The sequence below is a fragment of the Hetaerina americana genome, unplaced genomic scaffold (assembly GCF_022747635.1).
Source record: "Hetaerina americana unplaced genomic scaffold, ioHetAmer1.1.p SCAF_115, whole genome shotgun sequence".
Taxonomy (NCBI): Eukaryota; Metazoa; Arthropoda; class Insecta; order Odonata; family Calopterygidae; genus Hetaerina; species Hetaerina americana.
The window spans coordinates 931,699-957,288 of NW_027286237.1; the positions used below are offsets into that span (position 1 = coordinate 931,699).

General features: G+C 39.4%; 1 protein-coding gene across 1 annotated transcript in view; it reads right to left on the reverse strand.

Moving 5' to 3' along the window:
- Positions 1 to 25,590, reverse strand: part of LOC139685476 (uncharacterized PE-PGRS family protein PE_PGRS54-like) — a 113,709-nt gene that overhangs the window by 39,668 nt on the left and 48,451 nt on the right. Inside the window, exon 3 of the mRNA XM_071582496.1 lies at positions 709 to 1,020. Coding sequence (XP_071438597.1) covers positions 709 to 1,020 — 312 coding nt within the window. The remainder of the gene's footprint in view (positions 1 to 708; positions 1,021 to 25,590) is intronic.

Genomic DNA, 25,590 nt, shown 5'->3' on the forward strand with positions numbered 1-25,590 from the left:
AAATTATTTGAAATCGCTCAAAACCTACCTTTATTTCATTGGTAGATGACCTATGATGAAATTTTGCGATTAATAAAATAAAATAAAAACTTCTATAGCTTATACATTATTACGGCTGTTGGAGTTTTTATTTTATTTTATTAATTTGTGAGGCCGTAGAACTCAATTTCTTAATTTCAAATTATTCGGTATTTAATAAATAGAGCAATTGCATGCTTTACGGATAACTAGGAACATTTTGCAAGTTTTCCCCATTAAATGTAGGAAAATGGTCAAAAACTTTGACATTTTTCATTAAAATAGTTGAAGATAATTTCTATCTGCTGAAACCACATTAAATAAGTATATAACTATCGATGTCTAATTCTGTAGAGAAAAAAATATTTGGTACATTTTCTAGTGCAACGATATAAAGGAAAATGTACCGAATATTTTTATTAAATATTTTATATTATTAATCAGTGATAACTTACCATGGCTTCAACAATTAAATGAGGACTTAATATGAGCTAATGCCCTGGCCGGTTATTAATAATTAACTAGTGAGTCGAATTACTTACTCTTATCTCCTTTGCGACACGGATACAGAGAATTTTCGTGGAGTTTCCATGAGGCTCGTTCTAATATACCTTCATAGGGTTAATGTAAAGAAAGTACTTCGAGGTGTAGCGCGTGGCTCCCCTCTCTCATTCCCCTCTCGTCCCTTACCTTGTACTTGGAGAGCACCGTTTCCGTCACGTACATGGTCTTGGGTCTGCTCCTCTGCATGGGGATGGGCTCCTTAGACTGTCCGGCCGCGGCGGCCCTCCGCTGGCGGTTGCGGGGCGTAGGTGGCCCCAGGAGGCCCATCTGTCGGTGCAGCCTCCTTTCTGCCTCACGCTCCGCGGCTCGCTCAGCCTCCTCCCGCTGTTCCTCTCCCTCGCTCACCTCGTCCTCCTCCGCCCCCGGTAGCTTCTCCTCGGGGCTCATCCTCTCCAGGTGGCACTGCCGCGCGCGGTAGTCCTTGTACGCGATCACCCTCTGCCGACCCAAGGCGAGCATGGGAGGAGAAACGGAAAAAAAGATTCAGTCAAGATTTTCGTTCGATACGGATACGGAAAAAAACCCTGAAGTTTGGAAGTGGAAGGAGATTGAGCTAATATTTCTAAGTTGCTAGTCGTTTTAAAGAGACTTTTGATGTTGGTCGGGGCCTATCATTTTAAATTTCAGTAAACCTGTTATGACATCCTTACGATCCACTCAGACCGATGGGAATATAACGGATCAAGTAAAAAGTATTCTGTCCACAAACAAATCGTGCCAAAGGCTGGTGAATACAAAAATTTTAATGCAGTCATATGCGATATTTATTATTCCATATATTTCCGATGATTCGAAATAAAATGGTGAAAAATATGCTCTGGTAGTGTATCATTATTGCCCCAAACTTTAATTCGTTCTATTGCGAAATTAGTGCCTGATATCACTATGATAATTGAAATGTTTGCCAGAAAAAATATTTATACAAAATCAAGTTTTTAAGCTCAAGTTCTCTTAGTAAATCACTGGGACGATTAGAAACTACATTTGTTATTTGCCTTTCTTCTCTCTAAATGATGGCAGAAAATCCATAAGAATTTATTTAATTTAATGTAACACCTTTCATGGGAAATTTACAATTATGCATATTCAATTTATAACTCTCTTAATGCTATGCAAAGGTGCACTAAGGAGCGTTGCTGCTATGGAATATTACGTGACTCAAAGTTTTTCTCGCGTTTCAGCGAGTATCTACAGTTGAATCATCACCTAAAATAATGACACCAATTTCCCGATACTGCAGCGGAATACTCTACCCGTCGGTGCCATTCTTAGCGGTACCTCGGTCACCGAAATGTATTGGCATTCGACAATGTGCGGGTTAGGATTAAACGGTATGCTCCGAACCCAATGCAATCTGTAGAACTACAAGTGTAGAAAATGGTATTGCTTCACTAGAAAATGGTTTCTACTTTTTCCAAGCATTAAATTAACATATAGATTCTGTTAAATTGACTTGAATAGGAATACGATGTTTAGTTTAGACCTTTACCAAATGCTTTCTTAGCAGGCAATAAGAATGAAACTTGTTCCCTGGAATTTAATTTCATATATTTCACCCCTAATTACCACCTACACATAAATATGATTCAATATCAATTGGAGGAAATTTCTTTTTTTTTCAACATCAATAATTCGTACCCGAAGATTTTATACTGAGAAATGAAAGTTCACAGAGGTGAAGGAATTAAAGCCCTCCCTGCGGGATAGGCAACCCAACTAACTCCATTTGACTTTTCGACAATTTATTTATTTATTTATTTGGGATATATTGCTGTTAGGCGATAAGCCGGGTGGCAATGACATGATATAACAAACAGTAGTCATTCTTAAAACATATCACAGTGTCATTAAATAGTGTCATTTAACAATCCCATCATGTATACCTTTTGCATTCACGCCTAAATGATTTAATGCTTTTGGGTAAGGGCTTAAAGAGTTCATCAGGCAGCTGGTTCCACTCTTTGATTCCCATATTTAGGAACGAAAACTTGGCGGTGTTTGTCCTTTGGGGCATGTATTTGATTTTAAGCGGGTGATCATTCCTGCCGAGATAACATGGCTTATTTACACTCTCGTTCAGTTCTTTCCAGCCTCCGTCAGCTTTCAATATTTTAAAAATGGCACACAGTCTATTCAGCTTCCGTCTGTTCTTTAGTGACCCCCATCCTAGTGAGCCTAGCATGTCACTTACACTGTCGGTCTGCCTATGTCGCCCTAAAACGTACCTGGCAGCCTTCCTTTGCACTGCTTCTAATTTTTTCACATGCCCTATTTCAAAGGGATCCCATACTGTGGTCGCATATTCGACTTTTGTCGACTATTGTCGGTACTCAATCTTTCTTTTCCTTTAATTATACGCATGAATGATCGCTGATGAAATAGATGTATCAAATACTTAAATCGTGCAAAATTCTTGCGGATTCAGTTTTTGAATACCCCGAATATATATATATATACATATATATACATATATATAACTCTTTTTGAAAGTCTCACGGACGTGAATAATAATGTATAACACTTAGCACTAGTGGACACAGACAAAAACACAGAAACCCACAAAAAAGAGACTCACTATTTTTCGAATTTTCGGTGGTCGTGACCACCTTTATCAAGGAAGAGAGGGACAGAACTGTCATGGGTAGCGTAGCGCACAGGTAGCGGTATCAACCCATGAGAATAACTTTGTAGTCAGAGTACCTGAGATAGCGCCCTAAAAACATGTCCTCCTTGTTTTACCAGTTTAAAATTGTCTGGTCAAAAGTTTTAAATTATTAACGTATAGGAATACAGAATATAGTCCATCCCATTCATAATACGTTTCGCTTTATCTAGCAAAAGATAAACATTGAAATATCCGCGTGAATGTTTACGCCACCTGCGAACATTGTCCAGAATTACCTCAAAATGAAATAATGCCTCTAGACCGTTAGCCCTCCATTATTATTTACTGTATGTTAACAGCGCGGAGAGGTGAGAGAATGAGAAGGAGAGAGAGGTGGTTGGGGGTAGACGGGCGGGCGGCGACCTTATCGCGAGGATCCACGACGATTTGCGCCCACTAACTGTGCCCTGGCGGATGGAAATATTTGATGGCGCCAGTGCAGTTAATGAGAGTCAAATATTAATGGGTTCGCCGGAAGTCATGAGGGTGGGGGGGGGCATGTGTGTTGGTTTATGTGCGTCGGATCGCGCGTCACGGCGTGGGTGGGTGGCGTCAGGTGTTCGGCGACGGGCGCCCAGGGGTGCGTGGTGTGGTGTCCTCTGCCTCCTTACCCGCCCCACCAGTTGACGAGGGAGGCCACTTGCCGCCTCCAATACCCTTTTGTCGTTTGTTTAAACTGCGCCGCCGGGGGCAGGTGCCACCGGTACGTGCTTCCATCCTCCTCCCCACCCCCCTCCCGTGTGGGCCTCTTCTCTTCGGTTGCGTGCCTTCAAAATAGGCACATTTCATTTCCGCCCATTTCACAATGGAATAGGAGACATTTCGTCCTGGAGAGTTGAGAGCATTCTCCCGGGTGTTTTGCTTTTCTGAATGTGAATTTAGAGAGGCCAAGAGTTCGCTATTGTTACTTACCTAAGCTCCCTCGTACGCTATATTATTAATACTTAACTACCAATTGGATGTACTTTTTTTGATGGAGACGGAAATTAATACTGTTACACTTCTAAGATCCACCTAACACTACAGCAAACATCCCTCCTTTGTACTACGATAAATCATTCTACAGTTTCACGCACTTTCTGCCTCCCATCATCCCTTTCAACGTATCTCTTCTCCCCTCAGCTTTGCTTACCCAACACCCCTATTTCTTTTTTTCCCTCTATCATAACCCTCAAAATTACAGTTGCACTAGATGTTGCCTTCTTCCACTTTTCTTGCCTTAATCACACCTATCAATTTTCGTTTCTTCAAATTTTTGTCCGTTTTATTTGTCCACCCTCTCAATCCCCATGCCTCATAGGCTTCCAATTTACGCTTATCCTCGTGAGTGAACGGTCAAGTTCCCAAGTCATAAAAAACTTTGCTCCATGCCAAAGTTTTCACTTTTATTTGTATCTTTACTTGAGTTCCATGTCGTCAGCACCCTGCGGTTTGGAAAAGCTTCTTTTCCCAACGAAATTCTTCTTTCAATGCCTTCATTATTTTGCCCATCTTCGTCTCAAACAGTTCTTAGATGATATGTTTTACCCTAAGTATTTTATTGCGATTTTAATGTTTAAAACAGATTACCATTTTATTGAGAATTTTGTGCTCTTAAAAACGTTGCAGTTATTCAGTTTGAATTCTTTAGTAGTTTTTACTGATAGAATTGAAATTAATTTAGTAAAACCAATATCCTATCGGCTAAATTTATCATATTTTCATCCAGAAATATTTATTTTAACCTATATTTGCTTGTTTGTTGCACAAGGTCTCTCCTGAGGATTGAGTGGGCGCAAATTATTATTTATCGACGCAAATTTTAAATCAACATTCATTCATTTCTTCGAATGAATTGGCGAAATAGCAAAATATGTTTCATACATTTTTTATCGCTGCTCTTTTTTACTGGGTTACATCACTCACAGTTGAATTAAAACGCTTTGCCTCAAGGCGCTCTCGTTTTTAGACCGAAAACGAATGCAATGAATGCATTAAACTGTGCAACAGCCATTCTGTATATTACTGTTTTGAAAATACTGCCTATTTTTCTTTTCATTGGTCATTTAATGTCATCTGTGTTTTCACGTTATTTAGTGGCACACAAAAAGTATCCAAATTACCACCATGAGCATTGCAAAACCTAAGATATTTATTAATATTCAGTATACTCTGCTCATCAGGTATAGACAATTCGGGGCAATATTCAACTTGGTTCCTTGATCAATGTTTTTAATTAAATACTTTATTAGAAATCTTCTTTTTACAATGATACTCGTCCACTTCAACTAGTCTTTGAAGGGAAATTAAATGTTGGTATTATTTTACCTGAGACATACTTTATTGAAAGGCATGATTTGATACCGTTGTCATCAGTAAATGACTGACGGTTTAAAGAACATTGATGTGACTGCTTACTTCTGCTTTTTAAAATCCGCAGTCCATTCCTAAAATTTACTCTCGCATTCCGTTGTAGAATTTGATGATGATAAATTCTACTCGAACTACGTTATCAATGCTTATGGAATTTATATTTTCAAAATTTCCGTTGGTACCTTTTTCTGAAGGGATTTTCTTGTTAACAAAACGATAAAATGTTGATTTTTACTTTCATAAAATGTCCGTAGTAACATCACATCACCATTGAGATTCGAATTGGGTATATTCCGATACGTAATGGGATGATGCTCCTACCTTGGAAAAACAACGATCCACAAAAGATGTCGTGGAACCACAAATCAATGTCCATGAGGGCTGGCTCGGTCATTGTGTGCGGTGAGGGAGAACCAGGGGAAAAGCCGCATGCTATTAATCCTGCAGCCGTCAAAGTCTCACGCATTGGTCCTTCTATTTTCTTATCTAAACACTGAGGCTATTGCTTGATATGTTTTGAAATCTAAGATGGGATTTGGTGCACACGTTTGTCCTCGAACCCAACCGAATTCAAGCGAATGAAAACTCGCTTCAGCTGGCCGAGTTCAAGATTTCTAGTCCCTAACACACCTGAATGTGGAATCCAATCTGAATCGATTCGTAGTGCGCTTCAGTTGATTTTATTTTATACGGTTTCCCTTTCCTCTTATTTGCATAATTCCTTTCAGGTTATGTAAATTGATTCCACCTTCTTTCATTCCGAGATTAGTCGCCCTTTATAAATCCGACCCATAGTGTCGACCTCTGCTTCCCCCGGGGATGCCTATGTACGTTGTGTTGGAAAAGAGGGATTCGTTGGTAGATTTCAAGCGTCAGTTCCATGGAGCCAAGAAGGAGATCCTTTAAGAGAAACAAGTCGGTGATGGCGGATCGCTTTTGCGTCTGAAGGCATTGCGTTAAAGTGGATGAATTCTAGATGCCAACGAAACCGTTGGTAGATAGTCAATGCTCAGCCATTTTGACTGCTGTCATATTGGGGACGCATATAATCGCCGCGCTTGGATAGAGATATTCTGCAAGCACCACTAACTCACATCGCATAGAGACATAGAACTTCAATCTCATAAGCAATGATCATTTGCCTCATTCCAGAAACCCTCAAATATATTCTGGCGTAAAGAGAAGTATTAAAAGTAAAAATCTGATTCAATATTGTATCATCTCCCATGATTCATATGTATATCCCTCATTTCACACAATCCCAAAATTGTAGATCATCCCAACCATTCATTCTCAAAACGCATAGTTCCTGCCTATCATTGTGTTACTGTCTACGTACTTAAGTACTTAAGGACTGAAGGCTCCCGAGGAGTCTCGGTTGGGGATGAAGTTCTGTCGAGATTTCTCCCACTTTAATTTGGCTTGCTGATCTCAACCAATTGCTCCTGAGTAAGTCAACAAAACAGTCGTCTTTCGAGATAAAACTCGTATAAGATGAATCAACTTGGAAGAAAACCCTCTAATAGACTTTTATTCAGTCTTTAAATGTATTGAGCATTAACGGCAATATATTGGGACGATACACTGATTCTCAAGCGCTTATGGGCAAACTTTTCTCAACTAGGGCGACCACACCCTCTCAGGCTCGTCGAAAGTTCACTCAACCGCTACTTTTGAAGTGTAAGAAAACCTGTTGGGACCTAAGTTTATTCAATTCCGCATTGTGAAGAAAATTTTCTTTGGGTTCAAATAATCACTTGTTCAAATGTGAGCGGGAAAAACTGCCGACTTCGATTAGTATAGGGATATTAACTACCCTTTTTACCTTGACATCTGCGAATCAAGGTCGGTGTTAAGTAAACTGGATGCGTGACATATCTCCTCAAAATTTAGTTATTTATTCAGTTATTTTAGTACCTTGGAAGCCACCACTAGGATGTGTGGTAGGGGGTGAGTACGCACCAGACTAATTTTGACTCGAATATGACCCTACCGTGGTCAGACAATGTTATTCTGATCCCTTATCGTTCGTGGAAAAAATGGCATCTTAAATTTATCTGTTCTACACAGTATCTCTTTAATTTTATTGACATGATCTATCTTAATATAGTATGATAGGGGTACATATCACAATACGTTTTAAACATCACAGCTAAAGAGACATCTTACCAATTTATGCAAGAGATTTAATCTGTAATGTAACCTTCGCTCCGTGAGTGATTCCCGGCCTAACTGCACTAATATTTTGAATACGCTACTAAGTTTATCATAACAACGTTTTACATATCTAGCTCCTCTACGGTGCACGCGATCCAATCCGGCAATCCGTTAAACTTCATGGGGATCCCATATACTTGCAGCATATTCTAAATAAGGCCTAACCTGCGAAAGATAATATTTTTCTTTGACCTTTTCATCACATTCACCCAGTACTCTTCTAATAAATCCTAATATTTTTGTTAGCTTGTTCACATATTCCCCGTACGTGTCACACCCAGGAAAGGTCCTGAGTGAGGATAACGCCTAAGTATTTTATCAAGTCTGCACATTCCATTTTGGTGTTCCCGAGGCAGTAGGTGTTCGGGAGGGAATTGATCTTTTCCCAAAAATTCATCACTGCGCTCTTTTTCAAGTTTTGTCCTAATTGCCAATTGTTGCATCAGGGTTGCATGGTATTTAGCTCATCGGACAAAGCTGCTGTGCCCTCAGGATTACGGATATCTCTGTAAACCACTGCCTTATCGGCAAATAAACGTATCTTACTAGTGACTACGGAGTCAATGTCGTTTACGTAAATTATGAATAAAATAGGTTCGATAACACTTCCCTGGGGAACACCTGAAGTAACTTCCACTGCATTTGAGCTGACTCCATCTATGACCAAACTAAAGAATTATCTATCATTAAAACTAATTATCAAATAATTGTTTTTAATATCTGATGAACATACCATCAATTAGTTTGTCCAATAAAATATTTGAACTGCATTTATGCTAATTTTTTCTTTTAATAACAAGTAACACTAATGATCCAAAACTTATGTTTTTTAGGATGCTTAATAGGAAATTATAGCCAATAATTATTTAGGAGTCCGCGTAATTCCTGATTAAGTTTTGTCCTGGCATCTTTTCAAGGTACTACTTAATTTGGCGAGGTCATTGCCAGGTTTAATTCTTCGAATTTCCTAATACCACTACACAACACAAGAGTGTTTCTCCTAGTTCAGTCGAACCACATGTTGACGTAGAAGATTGAGATAATACATAAATATAGGCGTAGGAGTCTCTTCTCGGGAGGGTCTCAACTACTGGAGTCATTTATACCATTAAGTAATGGCAGGATAGATATCTCAATTGGATAATGTATTGTATGACCAGATTAAGGATCAAACAAGGTGAACGGAGAAAAATTATGAATATCGGAGGGAGGCTGTATATTCTACGGCTAAAAAGACAAAATTTGAAGGGATACTATTATGAGTGATTTGCGGGGCAGAATTCAAAGTGGGTGCACGCAATCCGGCCACGCGACAGATGAGCGCTGCCCTATGACGCCAGAAGTTCAACTCACCTGCGCTATTCGAGAGGTAGATTGTACCAAACTTGAGTATGGTGCATCCATGGGCACATGTGAATTAATTAAATTCACATTGGCATTTATGACCACCTATCGCAAAAGATAACCTAAGAAAATAATGATGTAGTATTAAAGAGTGGAAAGTTTGGGGGTAGAATAGGGTAGTAGAATGAGTACATTACACGCTTAGGCGCTTTTCCGTGGGTAACTGTTACTTTCAGGATTAGCATAATTGTAAGGCCGCGTAGTGGAGAAAAATATGGGTTCCGGTTGTACTAGACCGGGTATTAAAAATAAAAAGTAACGATTCACTCACCCCTTCTACCGGTCACCAAAGGGATGCAAAATTGACGACGTTTCAGCACTGCCCCTGTCTGTGGTGGCATTTGTAATTTTTCCTGCAGGCATAACCTGACGTGGTAATGATTGCGAGAATCACCATTTGAATTGAGTTATGAAACTACTCAACATCCATAGCCACATCAATTAATATCTTTTCCACGGAAGTAGGCAGATGGAATATTTATTCAAGATTGTTTCTTCCACGAGTGTGCAACACGTCCAAAACCTGGATGAGCCACGGATTTCTGTATGGCCAGCCCCCATTCGTTCATCTCCTTCACTTTTCCTCTCTTGGTCTCAGCCCCATACGTCTTGGGCCTCCATTCCACGTCTTACAATCCATTGTGATCCGGAAGCGTCTTTCTTCCCCGTGCCTCTTCTATTTCTCCACCTTAAAGCTGCCTTTGTGGCCGATTTAGCCCCAATTTTAACTCGCGTTCTAGTCAAATAATTATTCCTGACAATTCCTACATGATGAAGCGTTCTTTGTCCTGACCACTTTGTAAGTATTCTGTTTGTTCGTCATTTTCTCTAACGGGCCAATAGGTCCTGCGAATAATTTTGCTGCCAACAAACAGTGCACTCATACCAAACACGTTTGAAGTCCATTCTCATTCGTTACACGCTTCTTCGCGCGGCAATTTCATGTCGCTTCAAATGTCAACTCCTGGTATTATCGTGGTGGTATATAATTTCATTTTGTTAGTTTAAAACATGATCATGGATTTTACTTAATCTGCTTTGATTTACTTAATCCATAGGTTTCAGTTCGAGTAAAAATTCTTATTTTTATTATCACTGCTGCGATGATCCTTTTATTTACGCATTGCGGTACATATTTTCTTAAAAATGGCATAGACCACTTTTTCGAGCCATTCTTTACTTCCTGTAGAAGAATGAATCCTGGAATCTAAGGTATGTATCACGTAGAGGTAACGAGAGTTGTTTTATAAACGAGAGGGAAAAGCTAGTGAGGCCATTTTTTTGTGAGGAAGAGCAAATATTACATTCAATTTTACTAAAAAATTCTCAAAAAGGTTTTCGAAAAAAATTCTGTCGTTTCCCAGGAATAGGATTTTGAATCATTCGGAAAGCCGGAGAATGGAAGAAAAACCAGGGACGACTTTAAAGCCAATTCGAGAATCAAGGAAAGCCTTACGTGTATATTCATGTGTGTTTCCATTCCTCTGCGACACTTTGTGCCCACCGCCTTCCCTCCTCTCCATCCAACTCTTTGCACCCGCTCTCCGGGTCGATAATAGTAGGTACGTATCTCCCTCTCTTATCGTGGCCTCTTGCTTTCTCGCTCACTCACTCTCGTAAACACCTTTCAGGTGAAGGGGTGTGTGGAGGTGACGGTGAGGAAGGTGGAGGAGGCAGAGGGTTGGTCGGCTGGACGTATAGTAGAGTAGCTTTTTAAGCAACTTCTCTCTCTTTCTCCTGTGTAACACCCCTTTTCGTCGTCTCATCCGCCCCCACCAACCTCATACCTCTCCCTCGACAAACATTAAACGGCTTTCCCCGCCACATTAGCCCTCGTTTTCTTCCTACCTTTTCGGTTCGAAGCGAGAGGAGTGAAGTGGAGGTGATGTGGTGGCGTGGGAGGAGGAGATGGAGGTGGGTGAGTTTGCGTATTACTCTCCTCCCCCTCTCCTTCATTGAGAATGTGGATCGGGGGGGAGACGGGATGAGTGAAGAATGGCGGGGGGACGCAAAAACGTGTTAAAGGGATGAGACGGAGGTTGCGGGAGCTGCCATCGACGCGCCGGGAACTTTTATCCGGAAACGTCAATCCTTGCCTAAAGGTCAGGTGGACGCACACAATTTGACTCTTGCCCTCGGACCGCAGCTCTTAGCGGGTTCGCACCGTAGGCACGGCCTTGATTTCGCATTTTTGCTCGACCTTCGTAGTTGAAATATGGAAAGACAAACAATATTATAGGATCGGATGTCTTTGCGGAGTGTGTAAATTGAAAATGTTTTCTGCTTTTTTCTTCGTCTAAATTCTCGAGAAATAATGAGGGACGATGAGAGGAGAACGAAAATGAGACGAGGAAGAGAAATAATGAGGGGAAAACAGTGCAAAAATTAATTTTACCTCTACTTTTGACCATGCATCAAATGGTTTATGATCCTTTTGTTTTTTTACGGAAATGTATTTCCAGGTGTAACTAAGTGTTGAGGGAAGATGAAAGGAAAGCTAGAATATACGGGAGAAGAGAAAAAAAGATCTACAAGCTAGAGGTAATGCTTATTTGTATAAAAAGAGGAAACTGTTTTGCATATATACAGAAAGGGGTGAAACTTACTTATTGATACATAAAAATACAAATGAGTTGACCATTAACCATTCCCTTTACGTTATGACTATGGGTTAAATGAAACCACTGTAATCAACCCTAAGATTGGTTTGGAAGTTGAGAATGATGGGTATGAAATTTCTTATATTGAACAGTTCTGAGCAGTTCTTTTCCATGCGCCACTTGTGGTTCTTGGGAAAGTCCTACTAACCAGAATACTCGGGTGAACCAAGGAAATCCGATTGACAGCTATAGTTAAGCACTTCGAGGGATCGCTCGAAGTGCTCAACTATAGCTGTCAATCGAAAACGCGAGTTCGATTCTTCATGTTGAGAAAAAAGAGAGGAGAGTGGTGGATACAATTCGAAGATGGTAGAAAGTTTTATTTTGAGCAGACATTGAAAGGTGCAAGAAGGATGCTCAAAAATGTTCACGAAAGTGAAGAGATTGGAATGAGAGGACAAGAGGTAAGGAGAAAATAGTCGAGACACGAGAGGGCACTTATGAAAGGAAAAAGATTAGTATAACGTAAGCTCAGTTTTTTCTTAAGTCTTGCCGGACATGCTCTAACTTTTAAGATTCGCAACAAACCTTCTACAGTGTAATCAGCCCATTACGGTGCATGTGTATTGGAATGATTTTATGGGACTCGAAAAAATCTACTCTATTTTTTTGTATCTTAATGTATTAGCCTGTCTCGACCTTTAATAGTAGATATTATTTGAACATGGGTGACGTTGAATTAGGAAAAAAGGCAGAATATTGTACATATCATATCTTGCTGTAAAACACGTTGACAACCTTCATATACAGGGCTGATTTTAATCTAGGGTCCATCTAATCTAACCCACTGATTATTGCCTGCAAAGTGTTAACATTTTCACCAATGTCCACTTGAATCTCTCGGCTTTAGATACATTTTCCGTTAATTTCCGCAAAATTAAACATTTCTTTGAGTGAAAATGTGCGAACATGTTTTCTTTGACAAAAGTGGTTTAATGAAATCATGAGACTAATCTCGTAGTACTGCGTTTAACTACCTGCAATATTATTTAAAACTAGAACTCGTTAAGTGGTATTCTGATGAATGATATTTCCGAAACAAATCGTAGAAAGAGGTGATATGATGATTATTTAGATAATGATTAAAAATCAACTTTTTTAATCGAAGATGTTTAAGTTCTAAGCTGTCTTTCACCGTCTCTAGGTCGAAAGAAGATAAAACTGACACTCACAACGACCGTAAGAAATCCTTGATTTTTTTCATACTCTCTATCCCATTTGACGTAGCGATCTTTGAGTACATTTATTCTTTTGGGAGTTGTATCGCAGTTTTTGCTAGAGGGTTATATCTATCTTTTCATCCATTAGAGTTTGTTTTGTAGTACTTTTATTCGGAACAGCGAAAGCTGACACCATCCATTTTTTCTTCCTCCGGTTAAACCATTTTGTGTTTTTGATTGCCATGTTGGAACGTTGCACGTCACCGATATCCTAAAAATAAATAACGGAAGGAATCCCCCTCGTCGATATTCATGAGTGCGATGCTCGCGAGTGTGAAAAGTTTTCATGATTCTGGCAGGGTAAGTGGCTCCGAGGGAAAAAGATTGACACTCAACCTTCAACCTGACCAACCACACTGATTTATTCAGTGACGCGAAGAATTTTATTGAGTTACCAGATCACAATGTCGCGGTCGTTCTTTATTCACTCACAGTTCACGAGTATTTGAAAAATGTTTAAATATCATGTAAAAAAACTACTGAGTAAGGGCAGTAGTTTCTTTTGATAGAATATTACAGTATGAACTCTCGAAGCTATGACCTTAAAAACTTCCGTCTATTGAATTTCTAGTTTGGAATGATTTGTATACTCGAAACTAATGAAACAATTCAATTGAATAAAAGTCAAATGAACTTCCATGTTATAAAATTTCAAACAATTCAATCATAAGTTTAATCATAATCTATGATTTTTATCCATAAATTCATTTTTTTTGCTCATAGCAAATAGATAGTACTTATGTGTGTACCATTGAGAATTCCTTATTCAAAGAAATTTTGTGCTGCGCACTAATTAAAAATGTATTTTTGGACATTGAAGACGTATTTGCACGTCAATATTATATTTATCTAGGATTATTTCGACAGAATCAAGTGGTTAAATAAAGGGGCATTGGAGAGTAAATAGAGGAAAGTGAGAACCAACGCCATATAGAGATGGCGTATCCGTGATCATAAGTGCGGTCCAGAATGGTTGAATTGATTTTATCAACATGTCCACACTCGCTCAAGTCCTTTGGTAATTCTTTCGCACACCCTGTTTTCATAATGTTCACTGTTGCAAACAAAATACGGACATATAACTGATATTGGCCGGGATTTATAAGCAATTAAATTAAAGAGACACCAAATGGTATGTTTTTGTGCGGGAAACAATGATTTTATTTGCAACGCTCCCTTTTCTTTTACCAGTGGCGCATTACAACACACCACCTGCGTAGGATTAACTTTAATTATAAATTAGTGTAGAATTTAATCACACGTTCAACCAAGAGAAAGCATTAAGAATTGGCGGTTTGCCCGAGAAGGTAGGCTGTTTCAATTGTTGTGCACACGACCCACATTAAAATGTACACATATATTATTTTTGTGGCAATTACATCACCAACAATATTCTCACGGGGAAGGGGAATTGATTCATTCATTATTTCATGCTCAATGGTAAGAAGGACCAGTGCGATAGTAATAATAAATGTATTGTCACATATCTTGTATCCAAATGTCATAACCTGTCATAAGAAATAGTTTCAGACTTGACTAGGTGGAATCCTTTCAGAACAACTTTTACGAGCATACGATGCTCAATTATGCTTAAACAACTTCAAGTTACCCTTTGTCTTAGTTATTAATTATAATGTGCAGAAAAATTGAAGTAAAAATATAGCTATTGTTAAAAGTATGAATATGAAGTTATAAGTGCTACAAGGTACTACATAGTCGCGTGTCACATGACTGACATAGCTTGAATCCACTATGGAGGCTGGATGCTGCTTGGCCAGAGGAAATTCATCCTCAATTCTTTTATCAAGACCACTAACTTGAGTACGCTCTAAGGGGATTGAAATCCAGAAAATTTATTTAGTTTTCTTAACGTAACCAATGAAGAATAAAATGAGTGATATTTTTAATTATAAAAATGCATGGGGATCCAATGATTTGAATTCGTCTAAAAAGTCCATTGCGAAGCGATGAATTAAAATCCTGATTATTCGAAATGGAATTTAGTAATGACCAAACGTAAACGTTCGATTTTTCAGTTTTTGTTTTTTCAATCCACCTCTTGATTGTTTTACCGCGCCTGCTCTGACGTAATTCCGCACCTTTCGATGTAACCGGTGAGGCTCACAGTCAAAGCAACGCTGTTCCATCCCTCTTCTTGTTTTAGACGATCGTTTCACCCGAGCGCATTTCACAGACAAAATCGGACGGCAGGGACGTGGGCGGCGTTTTGAAGCGACGCGGACTGCAGAGCAGGTAGTCGGCGAATAAATAGTCTCCGTTTCACGCCGTGTCTATTCCGTAAATAACGCCTCGTGAAACAATTTGTATTTTTCCGATCGGCGGTCGGGCGAAGGGCGGCTGTTGCGCCTCCCACCTCCAGCCGCCCCATCCACTCACGCCGGAGGGTGAGCGGGGGTTAAGGGGAGGGGGAGATAGGCGGTGAGGACGCAAATCGACGCCCACGGACCGTCCTCCGCGATTGCCCCGCATCTGGGAAAATCCCACCAACTCGACGGGAGAAGAGAAGAGAAATATCAGAAATGTCGCGTGAGACGGAGGGACCGTTTCGATGACGGGAGTGACCTCAAGCACATGAATGGGATCCGAACCGAAAATTTCATTGCTGTGAGAATACGTTATGACCTGCGTATTAAGTACAACTACTGTGGAAAAATATCTTGACTAGCCTGTTTGTCGTTAGGGGTAACGTACTCGGCTTGTAAACCAATATAGGTGGGTTCGATTCCCACCTATATGGATTTTCTTCCAGCCAGGGATAGGGCATTTGTGATTTTGCTTGTTGTTGGAAATCTGATGAGCAAGGTCAAACTTGGTCGCTTTCGGGTTTTGGCCAAATACATTGAATGATTGAAATAAAAAGATATTGCAATCAACAGACACGAGAATCCTTAGTAATTCAGGGGAAAAAGTTCTAACATATCCCAAAATATCCGCTTATGCAGTAATCACCTTAAGTGAGGAATTTTTTTCCGGAACCGTGCACTTTTCCCTATCCAATCCCTGTAAATATTCCCTCCGTTCAGAGTTAACGTTCTTCTTCACATCTGGGTGGTAACTCGAATTTCGGCTTGCGTTGGGTGACGATAAGTAATATCTATCCTCATTATTTTTTGTGAAAACAGTTATATAATTTAAGTCAATGGGGCCCTCTTCGTAATTAATTAAAGACAACCATTGAAAGGATCCAAAGGAAAGCCGCTCACTTCGTTTCAGGTAAATCCAAAAGGAAAGATGGCGTAAGTGAAATGATTGGGCAATTGCGATGGATTATGATAAAGAAGGGACGGACAATTGGAAGGATGGAGAAAATGTTTGAATTGTCCGCGGAGAATGAGGTATTAGGAGGCGTCAAAGGGAAAACAAAAGCTGGATGCTACAAAGGAAGGGAAGATCGCGCACACGCACTAAAATGTCTCACTCGAAGAAGTGACACGAGGAAGCACTCAATCTTTAATAAAGGCGAAAGTGATGGGGAAAAATTACCCGGAGATGTTTTTAAACATTTTCCTGTAACCGTCAGGAGCTTCAAAGAGACAATAGCCAAAATTACCTTGACTCTATAACTTCTTCTTCCTGATGTTATAAACTGGCTATCATCGGATTAGCTTTAACCTAGCTTGCTTCTAACTATTGATTGTTTTAAATGTTTCTTGCCAACTTACTGATCGCCAAATTGCATTGTAATATACAAATAAAATAAAACAAAAAAAGTAATGACAAATATCATTGCATAATTTTAATAAGTATCATAAATTGACACAATCCTTCGGCAACTAAAGAAAACACTTTTCTTTTGGTTTCAATCACTCGCCAATATTTACTGAATAGTTTTAAATATAAATAATTGTGTGATTATGGACATTATTTTTGAACAATTGCTCAAGGCGCTTAAGAATAAAGAGAAATCATAAACAAATCGTTCATTTCGTAGGATTATTCTCTTTCATGTAACAACTTCAACCGTTTAAAGAGGTGACCTCAGTTAAGAGGTTACTTCCTTGAGCGCTGGACTTTTAATTGGTCACTTCAAGCGGTGACGTCTCCTCTGAAGGAGGAGAAACTGCTGCCAAACCAAGCTGAGTACCTCAGACACATTCAGAATGGAAGCCGTACATTCTGAAAGATTCAATTACTGTATTGTCTTGTTTCACTACTAGGTGAGCCGCTAATAAGGTATTTGGAAGGTAATTTATGAATTCAGGTATGAAATAAGAAAGGAAGAAATACGTATAGATGAGACGATCAATTGGCTTATATCGGTATTAAAATATGACACTAACAATAAGCCAAGGCGTTTATACGCAAAGAAAAATTATTAAAATATCCAAATTTACATTCCAAAAATAATAACTGACTGGCACGTTAATACATAGACCTCTTTTTGGAGTGTTTCCAACTTTTGAAATAGCGACAATAATTTGCTAATTGGAAGTATAGTAAACCGGTCAGCTGAAACAATGATATTCATCCACATCTATTTATCGCCTAGTAAATATCTTATGTTAATATCAAAATGCAATGTTCGCTTGAATTCTAAAGTCTTTAATTTTCTTTCTGACAAACTATTATTATCACAAATTTGAAGCTTCTATTTCTTCTTGGAATAATTTTCCTAAAGATGTACTCATTTTGTTACACCGGCAAGTCTTATTAATAACGGAGCTTCTAAACTGTAGATATCTTCTCTAGAGAAGAGGAATCTAGTGTCAAACAACAAGCTGACCAATGCCCACTCATCCGGAATGGAACCTGTTAATTCTGAAAGTTTCACCAAAGCATTCAAGAAGGTGTGCTGTGTTTGTAAAATTAAAGGCTTCAATTATGGAACACCTCAATCAAATTTTCTATCATTCGTCCCTTGAAAAAAACGGGTAATCCAAGATTTCCTCCAAAAATAAAATACGTTGCCAAAGATCGATCATTGGTTATTTCAAAGGCGCTTTCGCTCCCACGTTTCCAGCGATCAATCTCATTTCTTTTTTTATTTCTTGATTAATTTTGAATTCATTTTTACAAAGTGTCACAGTTTTTTCATTCAACTGCTAGACAGAGACAGATAGATTGGCAAAGCGAAACGAAAAGGCATTTGTACGAGTCCCTGTGTCTGTAAAAAATCGCTGCGGAGTTCGATATTCATTATCCAGAATCACTCCCTCCCCACACATGCTCAGTCATCCACCCAATGCGGCGCAGCCATTCTCTCGCCTTATCAACGACACTTCGGCCCACTCTGCCCCTTCTTCTTTCTTCAGTGTCGAGGTTTTCAAGTCCATACAGGTTTCCGAGTCTCCCTAGAGACGTCTTGCATCCTATTCCCAAAGAACACGATAACGAATACCGTCCAGTACATATTCCATGGATATTCTTTCATTTATATTAAGAGTATGCGTATTCCCATAATATTTTCTTGGAAATAATAACTGTAGTTTCACATTGCCTTCCTTGATGGTGTTTTAAACATAAAACTGGGATAAAGAGGAGAATGGGGGAATGGAAATGGGCCGAATGAAGAAGCAGTGCTGCAAGATATGATGGTTGAAATAAGAGATTTATCAAAAGAAATTCAGAGAAGGCAGGAAATTTGTTTTCACTTCTCCATAAATCTTGAAAAAGCTATCTGCGTTATTCACAGGCCTCAGGGATATTGCTGTTCTTGTCCTCAACAACGGCATGCCAAAAGAGTGAGAATGAGCAATCACTCGATGACATCATTCTATGAGAATTATGAGTATCAGTGTTTCAAGGTTGTTTGAAGGTGGAAACCCATGGAAGACCTATCCACACCAACGATGTATCTATCTAGTGGATGCAGCTTAATCGTAGGTTATGGCTGCAATTAGAAAACTGGACCTAAGCTGCCATTTCAGTGTGATTTTCGATTTCAGTGGCCCTGCATTTGTAGAGTTCAGCTGATTTCATTTCCGTAACATTTTCCGTATTAAAAAGTGTAGTGATTGTGTAACACGACATTTCTGTGTCATTGAAACACATTCTATAAGTCATTGAAACATTTTCTATATGTCATTGAAACTCCCACTTCCCATTGCGTCAAGGTTGTACCTCATGGGGAGAATTATTCTATAAAATAAAATTTATTTCCTGCATATATGTATATTATTAAAAAGGATCAAGGGTAGCTTGGTGAAGTGGCCCTCGATGGTCATCAGTGCCATGCTATGTGTGAGTTCAGCGTATTTGTTTGAGGGAGGAGTTTCTACTATAGGGTCATCAGTCGCGGTTGGGAAAAAGTGGATGGAGAGAGTTAAGAAAGCCCCTTCCGGATTTTAGAGAAAGGAAATTTTGAAAGGAGGGAAGGGAATATAACGGGGCCACCTTACCCTGTGGATTGTGGCTTAAAAGTGTGATCGCGGCTCTCTATGCGTTTCGGGTAATGGATCATCGAGAGGTTGAGAGATAAAGGGAGCCACATCTTCGGTGGTGATTTAACTACGTTAGTTTTTTCTTTAGCGTATCTCGGACGGTGCAGGAGAAGTGTTTGTCAAGGGCATTCATGAATACCCTATAAGAAGAGGTGACAACATAGTAATAATACGCCTTTATTGGGCGAAATTGAGACTAGATGGTCCCTTTTTTTTCCCTCCCACACAATCCCCAAGAGGGAGGGAATGAAAGACAGAGAGAGGGAATCCTAGAAGTTATGGCACATTTTATAATAATTTACAGAGTATATTATTGAAGCACGTGCTTTTAATATTTTCGTAGTTAATGCATTAGATCGATTTGTTTAATAAAATATTGTATGCATTTACCTCGGTCCGCTTTTCGTCGTAGTTGTTGATAAAGTTATCCCTTGAATATGCGGGAAAAGACAGTAATATGGTTGCCATCTAAATGCACTCTCAACCACTTCTCACAGTAATTGCACGGAGCTTTAAGCACGATAAGATTTAAACGCTTGTCAGGACGGAACTGAAACGGAACGGATGGCGATGACTTGGTAAAACTTAAAACGTTTTAAATTTTTTTTCTTCTTCCGCCGCTTATCTTATTGCTGTTAATTTTCTTCTAAATCCCGTCTTTCTCTCAGTCTCTCTCTCTCTATTTCCATCGGTGGATGTAGTTAGGGCATGAGAACTAGATTACTATATCGACATTTTAAGAGGGGTGCATTTTTAAGCGCAACCGTAATTGCTGTAATGCTTGAAGTACTGCCGTGAGAAACTCGGAAACGTAAAAGAATTTCATGACATTTCGTATTTTAGGTAAAGTTTTAATGGTGTATTTGGAGAAGAAAAGAAGTAGATCTTAGTCTTAATACACAAATATTTTTCACTAGTCGCGCTTTAGTCATATGAAATCACGGTACACTATTTTTCAGTACCAAAGGGACAGGACGTACCATTTAGAAGGGAGGTAAGATCTCCTTTTTTTCCTTATTCAGGAATTGGAAAAGGTTCAAAGAAAATTTGCCAAATTCGTTAAACATTTTTACGAAAGAAGAGTAAGTGTGACGGCTATGTTGGAGGAATTAGATTGGGAGCCCCTTGATTCTCGAAGAGAGCCGGTGAGACTATTAATATAGGCCACCTTTCTTGCCTGAGAGTAGGCGAGAAATGTACAGGACACCTGAGTTTTCTTATGGCACCGAGGGAATTATTATGGCACCAAATTATATTGGTGTATTCGACCAACGAGAGAAAATAAGAGAGACAGACATCGAGCCCAACATATTCAAGACCTCGCTCTTCCTTCACATGCAATCATATAAATATCGAAAACAAGCACACGAATGCATTACCTTATGGACAAACATTTCATGATTCATCAATAGTTTGACGACATAGGTATGTAAATGTTTACATGGGCGAGTGATTTTGGGCATGAGCTAATTCAATTTCATATATAAACTAATTGTTATTCAAGTACGGCGGGTACCCTACCACCCTCCGCCATACACTCTTGCTGTTGCTTGCGGAATATTGAGCATTAAGTCGAAATAAGTCGTTGCAGTTTGATAATTTTGGTGTGATAGATTGCGGAAATAGTCTTAATCCTAATCTTTACCCGAAAAAAATGTAACAATATTAGGAAATTTGCCTTGCATTGGCTTACATGAGGTTCTTCACTTCAGGTCTTCCATTACCTGATTATGAGTGGAACTTTTCTCCTCGTGGACTGTCGACACAGCTCGATTTCCAAAGAAGAGCATTGGAATTACCAATTTTTAGCCCTTAAGATGTACTTAAAATTAAAAAATTTTAGCAAAACTTTGACGCCAACGAAATTTTGCTCGCAAGACAAAAATAACGTTTTATCTTTCGCGCAATTTGCGATCAAGTGAACGAATCGGCTGTCATTCTTAAAAAAAAATTATTTCATTGAGGTTCTGGATTGTGCCTTTTTTTCCCTTTTTAAATTAGGTTAAAGGGCAGCACATCACTCAACTGGAAAGGAATGCGCTCTTTGGTCTTACATTTTGAATTGAGTTTTCAAAAAACTCCCGAGTGTACGCGTGCTCGTAATTTCTGCTCGCCCGGTTTCCGGTAATGAGGTCGCGGAGGAGAAGTAATCTATTTTTACGATACTCTTCTGCTCAACCTACGCCTGAAGTTTGAGAACAATTGCATACCCACTCCTTCCCCAACGATCACCCTAATACTTCTTTTCTCTTGCCTTTCTCTTTATTCCCTTCTCTCATTTATATTTCCTCCTCTTTCTTTTACACTCCTGTCCTCCTACGAATAATGAAATTAATGTTTTGCCTGACAGTCTTCGAAATATCTCCACGATAGCTCCCAACATTATTTGTGAATATTTAACTATTAATGGAAATTTTAAAAAGCTTTATAGAGCATAGCTATTCAGTAAGTTCTTTACTACTTATCCTGTTCGGTTTTTTTATCTCACTTGCAAGATGTTTTCAATAAATAACGGGAATTTGCGTTTTTGAACGAATATTATTTATTTCTCCTTATCAATATTATTCCTTTTGAAGTAGTCCTCGTTAGATATTAAATATTGATGCCAGTGTTTTCTCCAATCCTCGAAATACAAGGTTCGTCCGGAAAATAAGTGTACTGAGCTCAGGAAAAATAATTGATTACACTTTTACATATCTTAAGCTAATATTCCTCAAAATAGGACCCTTGTGAGTCGATACACTTGTTCCAGCGGCGTTCCCATTCCTGGAACGCTCCCGCGAAGGCATCATCGGGAACCTCTCGAAGACTCGTCGTCGACCTCTTCTCTGCCCTCCACGAACATCTTGTGCCACCGAAAGATCATGTTTCTGGACATGGCTGACTCCCCGTAAGCCTGGTTAATCATACCGACAGTTTCGGTAGACGATTTCCCAAGCTTTACCGCAAATCTGATGGAATAACGCTGCTCCAAAAACTTCGGCATCGCGTTCCGTGACGTGGGTCGAGCGTGGAGGTTCGCGTTAACAGAGCTCCTCACTACACCACAGCTCAGAGCCGACTGCCTTTTTCAGCGTCGCTTGCCAACATACCCCCCTCCAATCGCAGCCCGTCAGAGCGGTGCTGGGCGCGCCTGGAGCGGCGCGCCCAGCCCAGGAGTCAGTACACTTATTTTCCGGACGAACCCTGTACTGCTGGAACTCGATATTTGACATAGCTTTTAGTTCTCTCAGCGATGCGTGCTTCATCTCATCTATGCTTATAAAATGATTGTCCTTTAAGGTTCTCTTTATTTTAGGGAACAGAAAGAAGTCACACGGGGTCATGTCTGGGGAATATAAAGGCTGGGGCATCATTGCACTGCTGTTTTTAGCAAAGAAATTCACGAGCAAGCAGTTAGCAATGTGAGCCGGTGCATTATCGTGGTGTAGTAAAATCCATGAAATGTTTAGTCACAATTACGGGCGTCTTTTTAGTATTGCTTCACGCAAACGGCGTTGACCTTGTAAGTAGTACTCTTTATTGATCGTTTGACCTTGTGGCAAGAACTCTCGGTGCTCTATGGATCATGCGAAATCACGAAATTCCCGTTATATTTGAACACATCTCGTATGACGTATTTCCAATAAAATTAGATTCGCATTGATGTATCCGTAGAGTTAGACATGTATAATATTTTAGGCAAACCGGCCCCAGTTATTGGAGTGATTACTCTAAAGCTATCAGATATTGGTTTAGCATCATCGTTACGCGCCGTAAGAAATGAGTTTTCCAGGCTGTCGGTCAATGATTTCATTCAATCGAAATATTTAATCTATTGAAAGGTAGGTTTTCCAATAGTTCCTAACGACGTTTACTAATGATTATTTCAAGAACTTCCTCTCTCTTGACTTTCCATTATTTCTCTCATCCCTTCTTTTGTAACTTCTGCCTGCCTTCATGTTAAAACAATAATCAAATACGTGGAGTTCTCCTCTTGGTCTAGTTTATTCCCTCTTATTTTAATGTTTAACTCAACTTTTCTACTCCTTGAGAATCTCATTACTTTTATTTTCTTGTGGATAATAGTCAATGAGTTCATTTCTATGGAGAAATCAGTGAGCTAGCAATGGAGTGGAAACATTAGGAAAAAACATCGATCGTCATTATCGTCAAATGAATTTTCAAGAGAAACTTTAAATATTTTAGTAATTCTGGAAATTTCGAAATATTTCAATTAATTTCAAGTACTGCTTTAAAAGATTCTCCTAGACGGAGAGTCAACAATTTTACATCTGAGCAAGTGCACGTATTTACATGACTGCATGAATGCTATGCGCTTTTGTTATGAACTTCACTTATCACTAGGATAAGTATGTAATGGAAGTCTCAAGAAAATTGTACCATGAAGCATGGCAACGATTCCGTAAAACTTGTAATTGAAATTTTTATTTTGAGCATAAAATACAGGCAAATGTGAAAATAAAGTAAAATAGAAAATTTTCTAAAATGAATATATCATAATAATGTTTTAACATAGCTCGTCAATGACTAATAAAATCATCTGGTGCATTCAAATGCTTTTACAGTGCGAATCATCCTCCGTGATTAAATTATTTCAAAGTTTTAATCTTTGGACATGAGGAACCTGGGTTTCTCAGGCACGTGCAGTTTTATATATTCATACATTCCGAATGACTGATTTAGAATATTTGAGGATGATAACGGAGTAAACTATGAATAGTATTCCCGATGCAATCGATTGCCGGTATTTTTCGCACATTCCCACAGCTCACGCCATGAAAGGAAGGAGGGGGGTTGTGGGGTGAGGAGGCTGGAGTGGCCACGTGCTGCCATGACTTAATAGGCTTAGGCGACTGCAGTGGGCTTATTCTAATGCCACGGACAGAGTCCCTCCCGGCCGACGAAAACTCTGTGGTCTGGTATCCTGAATGTGGTGAAGGTTCCTGCTCTATGGTGAGATAGCGCCGTTTCTGCCAATTGAAGTTTTCCTCGTCTGATGACCTAACCGAGAGTGTGGGGGGGGGGGGGGAGATGCAGGAAATTCAATTGACTGAGAGGGAAGTTTTGGACCCTCGCCGTCTTCTGCAAGTCTTAATTTTAACTAATTTTCGCTTTTATCCTTTATCACGAGTTTCACTCTGTACGTTGGTGTAGCAAGACGAGCGTGGTGTTAGTGCAGTTAAGACTCGATGTACACCGCGAATGGTTGATGGAGCAGAGTAATAGTCTCAGTGCGATTACCATCAAATGAGAAATATGGTTTTAATTTCATTAAGAGTACATATGTTCATTGCTCTTGAATACCATGATATTATGTTTCACTGTTCGTCTACATTACTGATACGCAGATTCTGAGTGCCCAAGGGCCACACAACTGATATTTTTCGTCAGAAAAATGTTGTAAATATAAAAATAACCTGCATATAAATTATTTTATTATACTATTAGGTGCATAAAGTAATAAAAGCATATTTTAAATTAATTTATCTAACCATATTACTTTTTCACAATTATCAAGCCGAAGGTCGGTCAGAGGTGAGGGTAGAGCTCACTCTAAACACTATGCCCTATATGGCGTTTAAAATTCGAACATCAGGGTCGGTTCCGTTCCCTGTGTCGCTTATGCCTTCCCAAGAAGACCAGGCGCCTGAAAAATTGCGTAGCTCTCGTGAGTCAAAAGCTAAGAGGCGTAACTTGGAATCAAACCCAGGCTCTCCTGTTAGTAGCCCAGCGCTCTATCCCCTGGACCCGAGGGTAGAGGTGGGGGCAAGGGCGTGGGCAAGTTTATCCAACAAGCGACGGTGGATTACATGGTGCGCCTCCACACCGTCTTATCCTTTTCTTATCTCCCTCCATGTAATCCTACTTGCTCACGATTATCTCCAGCGTGGGCCCCGTCGCCTCTTCCTCTTTTCATCGAGTTTAAATTTTCACGTCCTTATTTTTTCTTTCTTCATCCATTCTTGACTGAAATTTTCAGGAGGGATTCAGCTTTAGTATCCTTCATCGCAGCGCATTATTTAATTTTTTCAAGCAATTACTAGTTTTCGCTTTCACGATAAAAAGGATAGTATAAGCTTCAGGGA